Source organism: Rattus rattus, chromosome 9 (assembly GCF_011064425.1).
Source record: "Rattus rattus isolate New Zealand chromosome 9, Rrattus_CSIRO_v1, whole genome shotgun sequence".
In the NCBI taxonomy this organism is placed as follows: domain Eukaryota; kingdom Metazoa; phylum Chordata; class Mammalia; order Rodentia; family Muridae; genus Rattus; species Rattus rattus.
The window spans coordinates 64731019-64741880 of NC_046162.1; the positions used below are offsets into that span (position 1 = coordinate 64731019).

Sequence of the window (10862 nt, forward strand, 5' to 3'; positions counted from 1 at the left end):
CGGAGCACGGAATATCGCGAGGCTTGGCGCGCTTTGCCTCCCACCCCTCCTGACGCTCTTCCGCGGCGCTGTGTTTGCGTCACTTCCTCCCGACCCGGCCGGCGGCGCGAGCCTTGTTTCCGGTTCCCGCCGCAGCTCGCAGTTGTCTATTAGTGGGGTCGGGATCATGGCGGCCACGGCCACGATGGCGACGTCGGGCTCCGCGCGGAAGCGGCTGCTCAAAGAGGAGGACATGACCAAAGTGGAGTTCGAGACGAGCGAGGAGGTGGACGTGACCCCCACGTTCGACACCATGGGCCTTCGGGAGGACCTGCTGCGCGGCATCTACGCCTACGGTGGGGCGCGGGCCTCGGGGAAGGGGAGGTTAGGGGACGGGCCGCTTCAGACCGAGTGGGGAACGTGCGTCCGGGCTCCAGAGCTCGGGGTTCCCCGGGACTGCAGTCAGCCAGGCTCCTCCAGTCGCTCGTGTAGCGGATAGCCATGTGTGTGTCCCTGTGAGGTGCCCCGAAGCTTTGATGGGGAAGTCGGGGCTCCAAATCTGGTGCGTTCGTGCCTTGTGGAGTTTAAAGCTTCCTAGGGAAGCGGGAAATACGAAGCAAAGGTGCTTCAAGCGGTGAGGATTGGGAAAACAAGAGAATGAGCGACTGGATAGAGTAGATAGATTGATAACGGAGAGTTAAAAGAGCCGAAAGAGATCTCCCAGAGGCGTTCAGAATCCCCAGGGGAGAGGGAACAACTGGTCCTGGCTTCTTGAAGCCATTGCCTGACGAGTGCCAGGAACATAAGAAAGAAACCCCTTGTCATGTTTTAAAGGCGTGTGTAAAGAATTTGAGATTCACTCCTAAATACAGCGGGGAGCCAGCCACCGCAGAGTTCTGAGCAGAATCGATAGGATCAGGCTTACCGTTTGAAAGTTTATTTTGGTGTCTGGATTTGGAGTTAGAAGAGGAGGCGGGGTGATGGCTGGACCATAGGAGAGATGGGGATGTTATTGTGGAGCTAAAGGATCTGCTGGCAGCAGATGCAGTGCATTCCTGGCTTTTTTGAGTGAATAGTGGGTCATGCTGTTGGTATTTGCTTAGGAGCATTTGAGGGAGGCCGAATGAACTCTTTTTGTTTCTGCTTTCTTTGTTGTTTTGCTTTTTTTTTTGTTGTTGTTGTTTTGTTTTGTTTTGTTTTGTTTCTCCATGTACCCCTGGCTGTCCTGTAACTCTTAGTAGACCAAACTGGGCCTCTAACTCAGAGATCCCCTGCCTCTGCCTCCCAGATGCTGGGATTAAAGGTGTGCGTCACCAAGATGTTTAACAACATCTTTTCTGTATAAATCCTATCTGCTTATTTGGAAAATACTTGTGTTTTCCTTGTTTGTTTTGTTTTAAGACACAGTCTCTCTACCTAGTTCTGGCTGGTCTGGAACTCATTCTGTGAACCAGGGGGCCTGGAATATACAGAGATCCCCCTGCTCAGCTTCTCCTGCTGGGATTAAGGGAGTGCACGGCCTTGTCCAGTCTTTCATACTATTGCTAGTAGCGATGGCCCCAGCAGGTGGGTGGTCCCTAGATGATAGGCCTGGGTGCAAACAGGAGAGCAGCACAGGGCGTCTCCCCATGCCTGTGCAGGCTCAGTGCTCTGGAGACACCACCAGCTGGGGTTTGAGTGCTTGGTAGCGGGAAAGGGCAGCAACTGCAGTTCTTTCGGGTTTGTGCTTTTGCTTGTAGAGCGGGTTTCGTGTGGCTTAGACTGGCCTTGAACTCCTGATGCTCCTGCCTCTGCCCTCCAAGTGTTGGTGTAGTAGGTAGCATCTTGACAGGTAGTCCTGTAGGCTGGTCTGTGAAGATGTGCTCAGCCCTGCCTGTGTTGCCTGGGATTGGCAGGAAGGAGCAAGTGTGTGTTCCCCAGGTAGTTCATGCCGTCACAGTCCTGGGGAGTTACGGTTTTCCTCTTCACATTTCTAGGTTTTGAAAAACCTTCCGCGATCCAACAGCGTGCTATCAAGCAGATAATTAAAGGGAGAGATGTCATCGCACAGTAAGTTGTGGGTGCTGAGAGCGAGTTGGGTCCTCGGGAGAGCTGTGGGGAGCTGAGCCTGCCTTATTTATTTATGCCGACTTGTTTTTGCATGTGTATTCTGGGTCCTATGGAGGTCATTGCGTACACTACACTGATGTATCCCTAGGTCCTGAATGTAGATCTATGGATTTGTGTAAAGTACTTTTTCATTAGCTTTCTTTTCTTTTCCTTTGAGACAGGGTTTCTCTGTAGACCAGGCTGGCCTCCAACTCAGAATTCTGGCTGCTATTTGGATTAAAGGTGCATGCTAGGTACAGAGCCCAGGGCCTTCTCTACTACTGAACTATAAAGATTTATTTATTTATTTATTTTATTTTATGTATGTGAGTACATTGTAGCTGTCTTCAGACACACCAGAAGAGGGCATTGGATCCCATTACAGATGGTTGTGAGCCACCATGTGGTTGCTGGGAATTGAACTCAGGACCTCTGGAAGAGCAGTCAGTGCCCTTAACCACTGAGCCATCTCTCCAGTCCGCTACTGAACTGTAAATGACCAGTTATCCTTTACATCATACTTCAGACTTTAGGAACTGGTGTATTAAAAGGAGAGGTCCCCTTTCTGCCTCCTTTGGGAAGTTCTTGTTGGCGTTGCAGTTTCTTAGTTCTGGTGTCCTGGTATAGAAGCCCCACATCCATTCTGTCTGTAGCAGTTTCTCTCTCTGGGGGCTGTGGAGATCGCTCGCTCTGTTCCCAAGTTCAGTTCTTGGTACCCACACTGAGTGGCTCAGAGCTGCCTATAACTGCAGCCTCAGGTCCAGCATTCTCTTCCCGGCTTTGAAAGAAGTTTCACACATGTTCAGTCACACAGATAAGTAAAGGTGAAAAATAAGAATAAGAAGTGACCTTGTACTTTGGTCTCCCACTGTTGGAGTTAAGATGTTTGGGAGAGTTTGAGATTAATTCATGGAGTTTCTATGTCCTCCTTGTTCTCAGATAACTGCTGGTGTTTCTAAGCCTGCTCTAGCCTGGTGTTTTATTAACAAGCCGTGAAGCCTAAGCTGGCCAGGTTCTGAGACTCTCACCTGACTAGGCTGCTAACACCGGACACATGACCTGTCACCTGCTCTCTGGCCTTGCCTTGGCTTGCTCTGGTCCATGTCTCTCCTCATGGTTTCTCTATACCTTCTCCCTGTGGTTTCCTCACTTCCTCCCTTCCCCCTCCCCTCCTCTGGTGTCTGGGCACCCCTGCTTCTCTTCTGTTGAGCTAAACGATGAGCTCTTTCCTGAACCAGTCGAGGTGACGGAGTTTACAAAGCACTGAGATGGGTGATACTTCATGAACATAAGTCACCAAGCCTGGCCTGCACTCAGCTCTGCCTGCACAGAACCCAGCATCTGACTAACGCTAGGAACCTTTACAGTGCACAAACCCACCCCCCAACAGGGCAGGAGCAGGGGCTCCTAGAAAGAAGCTGCCGCACATGTCTGCAGCCAGGCCTTTGGAGGGAGCACTGCTGTAACTGGGGTCCCTAGAACAGGGGCAGTGTCAGATGTTCTTTCTCTGATAACTACCCTTGTGCTTTCTTAAACAGGTCTCAGTCTGGCACAGGCAAGACGGCCACCTTCAGTATTTCAGTCCTTCAGTGCTTGGATATCCAGGTGATTTGCCACTCGCAGCAAATGCTCTTTAATGCCAATGCCGTGTGTACTGAGTGCAGGTTTAGATGGGGTGTGGTTGACCTTCGCAGGAGAGCCCTGACTGTCAACGCTCTTGCTGGCCTTCAAGTTTAGTGTCTCCTGAGGCTGGTTAGGAAAGAGCATCGAGCTAACCCAAGCTGGTGTTTATAGTAGGTCCCAGTGCTTGTTAGCAAGCTGTGCGAGTGACACTGAGACTGAAGGCTGACAGGCTCGGGGCAGGAAGCTGGACTTGGACAGATATCAGGTTCCCTCTCATGCAGAATCTAGGGGTTTTTTTGTTTTTGTTTTTTTTTAATTTTTCAAAGAGGATTTGAAAGTAGAGATGGGACCGTTAGGGAAGAGATAGGGAAGGGGTAAGAGAATGAGAGTGACCTGTGGACACGTCACAGGAAAACCTGTCCATTCCTCTGTACAATCTCATGACATTTCTTTTCTCTAACTCACTAGGTTCGAGAAACCCAAGCTTTGATATTGGCTCCAACAAGAGAGTTAGCAGTGCAGATTCAGAAGGTGAGACAATCAGAGATGGTGTGCCAAGCTGGGTGCCGCTCTGTGACAGTGCTGTCCCCACACATGTGAGGCCCCCATCAATCCCTGCAGCAACAGTAGAGAGTGCCACTGTGTTTGCACGTGTCGTTGTATGGAAGGGGGGTGATTTCTGTTTTGCTGGGGGTCCACAGGGCGGTGGAGCGGGTGAAGGTGCTGTGGCTCACACCTGAGTGCACCTCCCAGAATCCTTGTAAAGGTGGAGGGAACACTGCCCCCCGCTGTCCTCCCACCTGCACTTTCCTGCTTCGTTTTTGGTTTTGACAACACAAGAAGCTGGAACCCGGAGCTGTGTGTGCCTGGCAGCCTGTGATTCCTTCTCTGTTGTCTGACTCGCTGGTGGTTCTTACCTGGTCTCTGCTCTCCTGGTGTAGCCATGGTCCTGGGAATGTAGCACAGCGGTAGTTGGCTCTGCCGCAGTACACAAGGCCCTGGTTCCTTCCTCACAGGAAAATGAAGTTCATTTTAATCAAATAATGATTTTCCTTCTAGTCTTGGAGGGATATGTATTGGGATGTTAATACGGTAAGATTATCAACTGTGACTTTTCCCACACTTGGTTTACTCCCCTTCAGTATCAGGAAACCCTAAATTGAATTTCCTTTTGACAGAGGAACGAGCTTAAGTGAGTGAGTGGTAGGTGGTGTCTCCCATTAAAGTAGGGATGACCCTTGAGATGTGTCTGACCGCGGGCCTCTCATGGAAACCTGTTTTGCTTCAGGGTCTGCTTGCTCTGGGGGATTACATGAACGTGCAGTGCCATGCCTGCATTGGGGGCACCAATGTCGGCGAGGACATCCGGAAGCTGGACTATGGGCAGCATGTTGTGGCGGGCACACCAGGACGAGTCTTTGGTGAGTGCTTCTCTTGTTGAGAACTGGGCTGTGGGTGGTGTTTATGAGGTGTGCTCAAAGGACGTGGCAGTCCAGTTGTATACACCATATGGTGGGACAGCTTCTGAGCGCTCTGGGGACCAGTGGGAGTGGCTAGCTCTTTCCTTAGAGCCACATGTGATTCTTTCAAAATCTAATTGCCAGATATGATCCGCCGTAGAAGTTTAAGGACACGGGCAATCAAGATGTTGGTTTTGGATGAAGCTGATGAAATGTTGAACAAAGGTAAGGGGACCAGAATTTTCTAGTAACATACTATCAGGTGTATGTGACAGTCCTTACTTTTTGCAGAAGCAGTGTGTCTTGTGGGGTTTTGAACCTGAAACTTTTATTGTAATGTTTTTGTGGTTTTGTTAATGTTTTTGAGACCAGTCCTAGCTGGGGTGACAGTGTCTTCTTATTGTCTGGTTTGGCACTGCACATGGCCTGGCTCAGGGTTCAGGTGTGAACTCGCTCTGACCACCGACTTCTCTGAAGTCCCTCTGTGTGGCTCTCAGTGACAGCCTGAAAGCCAACGCCGAGCTCACCACGTCTGCTGCAGGTTTCAAGGAGCAGATCTACGATGTGTACAGGTACTTGCCACCAGCCACTCAGGTTGTTCTCATCAGCGCCACGCTGCCCCATGAGATCCTGGAGATGACCAACAAGTTCATGACCGACCCCATCCGCATCTTGGTGAAGCGGTAAGGATGCGTCCCTTCATTCCCTGGGTGGAAGCCAGGTTTAATGATCCCTACCCTCTTCCATTTCTAAGCCTGAGCTGTGTGCTCCATGGGGTTCTGTGGAGAGGAACCCAGGGACCAAGAACTGGAAAGGTCTAAAGCCGCCGGCTAGAGGAGGGCTGGGCTCAGCGTGGCCCTGTCCCTTGGGTTCTGGGTTGGAGAGTGACGTGAGCTCTGTTTTCAGTGATGAGTTGACTCTGGAAGGCATCAAACAGTTCTTCGTGGCCGTGGAAAGAGAGGAATGGAAGTTCGATACTCTCTGTGATCTCTACGACACGCTGACCATCACCCAGGCTGTCATCTTCTGCAACACCAAGAGGAAGGTGCGGTGCGCTGCTCTGCATCAGTCTTGGGGAGCTGCGCTGCGCTGTGTCGGTCTTGGGGAGCTGCAGGCCGGGTGTCCTGTCTGTCAGAGGCCAAGGGTGTGGCTTAGGCTTGGGTTCCCGTTAATTCAGCTATGGCCAGTGCGTTAGACGGAAACGCTGAGATTTGGCAGTGGGGGAACTGCTGGGGCCTCTGAGCAGGGAGGTCACAGAAGGTCTGCGTCTAGGACAGAAGGGGGTTACCGACACGGGTCTTCTGTCATCATTCGGATGCCTTTGGTTTAAGCTGGGTTGAAGTGGTGTCTGCCGGCAGAGTCTTCGAGAGTTGGTGGGGGAGTTTCCTCTTCGACTCTGTAAATCTGCTGTTGAGAGCTGCCGATGTACAGGTCTCTGGATGGGTGGATGAGCACCTCTCTTGTTCTGATCTGTAGGTTGACTGGCTGACAGAAAAAATGAGAGAAGCCAATTTCACTGTGTCGTCCATGCACGGAGACATGCCTCAGAAAGAGCGTGAGTCCATCATGAAGGAGTTCCGGTCAGGTGCCAGGTAGGCCTTGCAGCTTTGGCTCCTGTGGGAGGACGGATGGCCCTGCCCTCAGGGCCCAGGTGCAGGGGCTGATGCTGCTCTCTGAGAGGACGCTGTCCCGTGCGGGCTGTTGGGTTGGTGGTGAACCGCTGCTGGCATTGGTTTATTGTATTCACGCTGGTTTCTGTTCGACTTCTGGTGACCAGGTATTGGATCAGCAATCACAGTGCGCAGAGAACAGGCCTCGAGAGTCTGTGTCTGATTCAGGCCTGTTGTGATTCCCTGGGGACACACTTGGCGTGTGTGTCTGTGTGTCTGTGTCTGCGTCTGTGTCTGTCTGTCCTTCAACAAGAGATGCCCAGCTAGACTAGAGCTGATAGCCTGTGATAGCCCTCTGCTTGCCGGGATCCCTTCCTCTCATAGTCAGTTCTCTGTGACTGAGTAGGTGAGGCGCCCGTCCTGTGTTTCCGTGTGGCTGTAGGGTTGAATGTGCTGTGTAGAGTGTGTGGAGGTCGGGGACCAATGTGGAATGCAGCTCTCTCTTCACCATGTTGGTCCCAGGGATTGAACTTGGGCTGTCAGGCTTGGCATTAAGCTCCCTGACTAAGTAAACGACTGAGCCAGGTCACTGGCCTGTCTTCTGATGCTGGCTGTATCCGTCCTCACCTTGGATATGGGTGTGCAGTTACAGTTTTTCTTTGGAGATTTGAACCTGCCCTTGGTGTCCTGAAGCCTGGCTGACAACTTTTGTCTGTGAGCCTGGGCAGGGCTCATCCTTCTGCTTTTTTTTTTTTTTTTTTTTTTTTAAATAATGTTTCTCAGAGAAGTCAGAATTGAGTTTGGTTTGTCAGCGCTGTGATGATTGTTCTCTCCCTCTCTGGTTTTGGTTTGGGTTGGTGTTAGGGTGCTTGTCTGCTGGTTTGTGTTTCCCTGTGTAGCCGTGGCTGTCCTGGAACTCCATCCATAGACCAGGCTTGAACTCGGAGATCCACCTGCTCTGCCTCCTGGGTGCTGGCATTAAAGGCTCGCGCCGCGCCACCACCTGCGTTTCTGTTTGGTTTTAGAGTTTGAGACAGGGCTTGTTTGTGCAGCTCAGGGTTTATGATCTCCTGTCTCCACTGGAGTGTAAGAGTCGCAGAAGTGGACCATTCAGAGCAGTTTTTACATGTATGTACTGATCTTAGAAGTGATTTTTTCCTCTTTTTTTGTTTGTTTTGTGTGTGTGGTTTTTCAAGACAGGGTTTCTCTGTGTAACAGACCCCTGACTATCCTGTACTGGATAGTCTGCTGTTTGTAGACTAGGCTGTCCTCAAACTCACAAAGATCTGCCTGCTTCTGTTTCCCGAATGTTGGGATTAAAGACGTGTGCTACCATGCCCGACTGAATTTTTTATTTTTTTAAACTATTTCCCTTCTCTTTAATGTATTTTAAAAATTTTGTTGTTTAGTACCTACCTGGAGATATCGCTAACATCTGTTATCAGAGCTACGTTCCTGTCTTTGCAGACGGTACAAGGACCTAGATTTGTTTCATGCCTGTTAAACCATGTGTGCTCGCTCTCTCTCTCTCTCTCTCTCTCTCTCTCTCTCTCTCTCTCTCTCACACACACACACACACACACACACACACACACACACACACACACGTAATTGTTTTTCAGTGCTGGAGATTAACATATGTTTTAGTTTGCAGTGTCATTGTGCTTTATAGGGTAGGGTTTATTTATTTAGATTTATACATGTTTAACCTGCCTTCATCTCTGAATTTTTTTTTTTTTTTTTTTTTTTTCTTTTTTTTGGAGCTGGGGACCGAACCCAGGGCCTTGCGCTTTCCTAGGTAAGCGCTCTACCACTGAGCTAAATCCCCAGCCCCTCATCTCTGAATTTTATCTGAGACATGTTCAAGTTAGTTTGGGTCTGAGGATGAGCGTCCTGCTTCAATCTGTCTGGAAGTGTTTCCTTCACCTCAAAGTATCAAGGAGAGGTGAAGGGGATGCTGCTACGATGACCCACCATGCCCAGTAGTTTCCTTCTGCCTTGATGAGGTGAGGGTCTGCCAGCTGTTGGCCCCCTCGTTCTGAGGCCTCAGTTCCCAATCCAGTTGCTCTTTTAAGCAGCTCCTGCCTGTAGGCTTCTCTGCTTTTCTTCTGGTTTTGGTTTCAGCAGTTGGTCTTGGCTGACTCTAGGTGAAACCTTTTGTGTCCTTTTGCCATCCGTGACCATCTGGAGCCCTGGCCTGCTTGTCTCACACTGCTCTGGCCTTTTCCCTTCCTCCTGGGTCGGTTGCGATGCTACACAAAGGCAGGGAAGTAGATGCTCACGCATGCGTACCTCTGGAGACTTCTGGGATTCTCCTTCCCCTAACTTGCAGTGGAAACAGGAGTCCAGCTCCTTTCTAGTAACCATGGCAGTAGGGGAAGCAAGCAGGTGGTTTCTAGCTCACTGTCAGTGTGGCACCATTTCAGGAGTGTAACCGTCTTGTGTTCTTTTTTTTTTTTTTTTTGGAGCTGGGGACCGAACCCAGGGCCTTGCGCTTCCTAGGCAAGCGCTCTACCACTGAGCTAAATCCCCAACCCCCGTCTTGTGTTCTTACACTGCTTTCTAGTCCCGTGTCCTTGCACACCTAGCGTGTCTGTTAGGACCAGGCATGTTTCAGATGGGTGGCATCATCATGACTGTGTCCTCTGTGGCAGTTGACACCACTTGCTCAGAGCATCTGCTATAGTGTGGGAGGGGTATGGGTTGAAATGGGGTCATCAGTAGTAGGCTCCTGTTCTTAATGGGGTTTTTGCCAAGCAGACGTCGTGTTTTCCTGGAGGTACTGTCTTTAAACAAATGAACTCTAAAAGACACTCAGCTGTGGTCTTGTCAGCCCACGTCTTAAATGATTGCAGCAGGTTTTCCAGTAGCCTGCGGGTGACGTGAGCACTGGTGTGCTGCTCACACTGCAGAGGCCGCTCTGCCCCCTCTCACCTTTGCCTCTTATTCTGCAGCCGAGTGCTCATCTCCACAGATGTCTGGGCGCGGGGCCTCGATGTCCCCCAGGTGTCCCTCATCATTAACTATGACCTGCCCAACAACAGAGAACTGTACATTCACAGGTGCGTGCTTCCTTCCCTTGCTCAACACCCTGGACCCTCGTGTGTGTGACTGCTTACTAACACCTATATTTTAATCGAAAGAATCGGGAGATCAGGTCGATATGGACGCAAAGGTGTGGCCATCAATTTTGTGAAGAATGATGACATCCGCATCCTCAGGGACATTGAGCAGTACTACTCCACCCAGATAGATGAGATGCCTATGAATGGCAAGTTGTTGGCTGTACCGGTGGCTGTGGGCGGGGCTCCCTTACTAGGGTTAGGGAGGTGACATATTAACAAGTGTCTTTCTTCCCCTTCAGTGGCTGACCTCATCTGAAGCTGGTGCTGGTACACCAAGGGCCTGTTTGGAGCTCCTCTTTGGACATGGAAGCTTCTATTTAATGGGGTTTATATGAACTGTCTTCTCATAGCCCTCAGGAGGACCCTCGGCCTCTGCCATCTTTTCTAATGCACGTGTAAATAATCCAATGCGCTAAATCTTTTACATTAAACATGGAAATTTTCCCACGACTTAGAGTGCAGAGTTCTTGTGTCACCAGCTTTCCTGGTCTGGTCATGAACAGACCACTTCTTTCCCTACCTTCACATGTGCAGGATCTGGTTTAAGACGTGAAACAGCCCGGCAACAGAGTCCATAGAAGTCAGGAGAAAGTAGTGCAGGCTGGGCAAAGGTCTCCACTCGAAGATGGTGGAGAAGGAGCTCGGATGCGGACTGCATCCACACAGGACAGAGTAGCAAAGGGAAGCACAAACTGGGAGTGGGGAGGTGCATGTGACAGGGCCATGGAGTTTATGAGTTACCTGTTGAACCTGATCCTGCAATGGCACTCAGCCAAGGCTTGGGGATGGAGAGGTCACCCTGGAGTTTACGCACTCACATCCGGTGAGGGTTGGAGCCTTGGCTGCATGAGATTAGGGGACGGTACCAGGTAAGACATGCTGAGCAGACCAGGCTGAGGAGAGGGAGCAAGACCTGGAGGAGCCTTGAAGATGAGGGTTGACCTCAGTCAGCAGGGGACAACACTTAAACCATAGCG

General features: G+C 50.6%; 1 protein-coding gene across 1 annotated transcript; it reads left to right on the forward strand.

The window, feature by feature from the left end:
- Nucleotides 1–92: 92 nt before the first annotated feature.
- Nucleotides 93–10335, forward strand: Eif4a3 (eukaryotic translation initiation factor 4A3). Its single transcript, XM_032912096.1, has 12 exons — nt 93–335; nt 1956–2028; nt 3606–3672; nt 4159–4221; nt 4979–5111; nt 5295–5375; nt 5692–5833; nt 6057–6195; nt 6627–6742; nt 9715–9822; nt 9904–10031; nt 10125–10335. The coding sequence occupies exons 1-12, from the start codon at nt 167–169 to the stop codon at nt 10139–10141; spliced, it is 1236 nt and encodes a 411-aa protein (XP_032767987.1). The 5' UTR covers nt 93–166; the 3' UTR covers nt 10142–10335.
- The last annotated feature ends 527 nt before the right edge of the window (nt 10336–10862 follow it).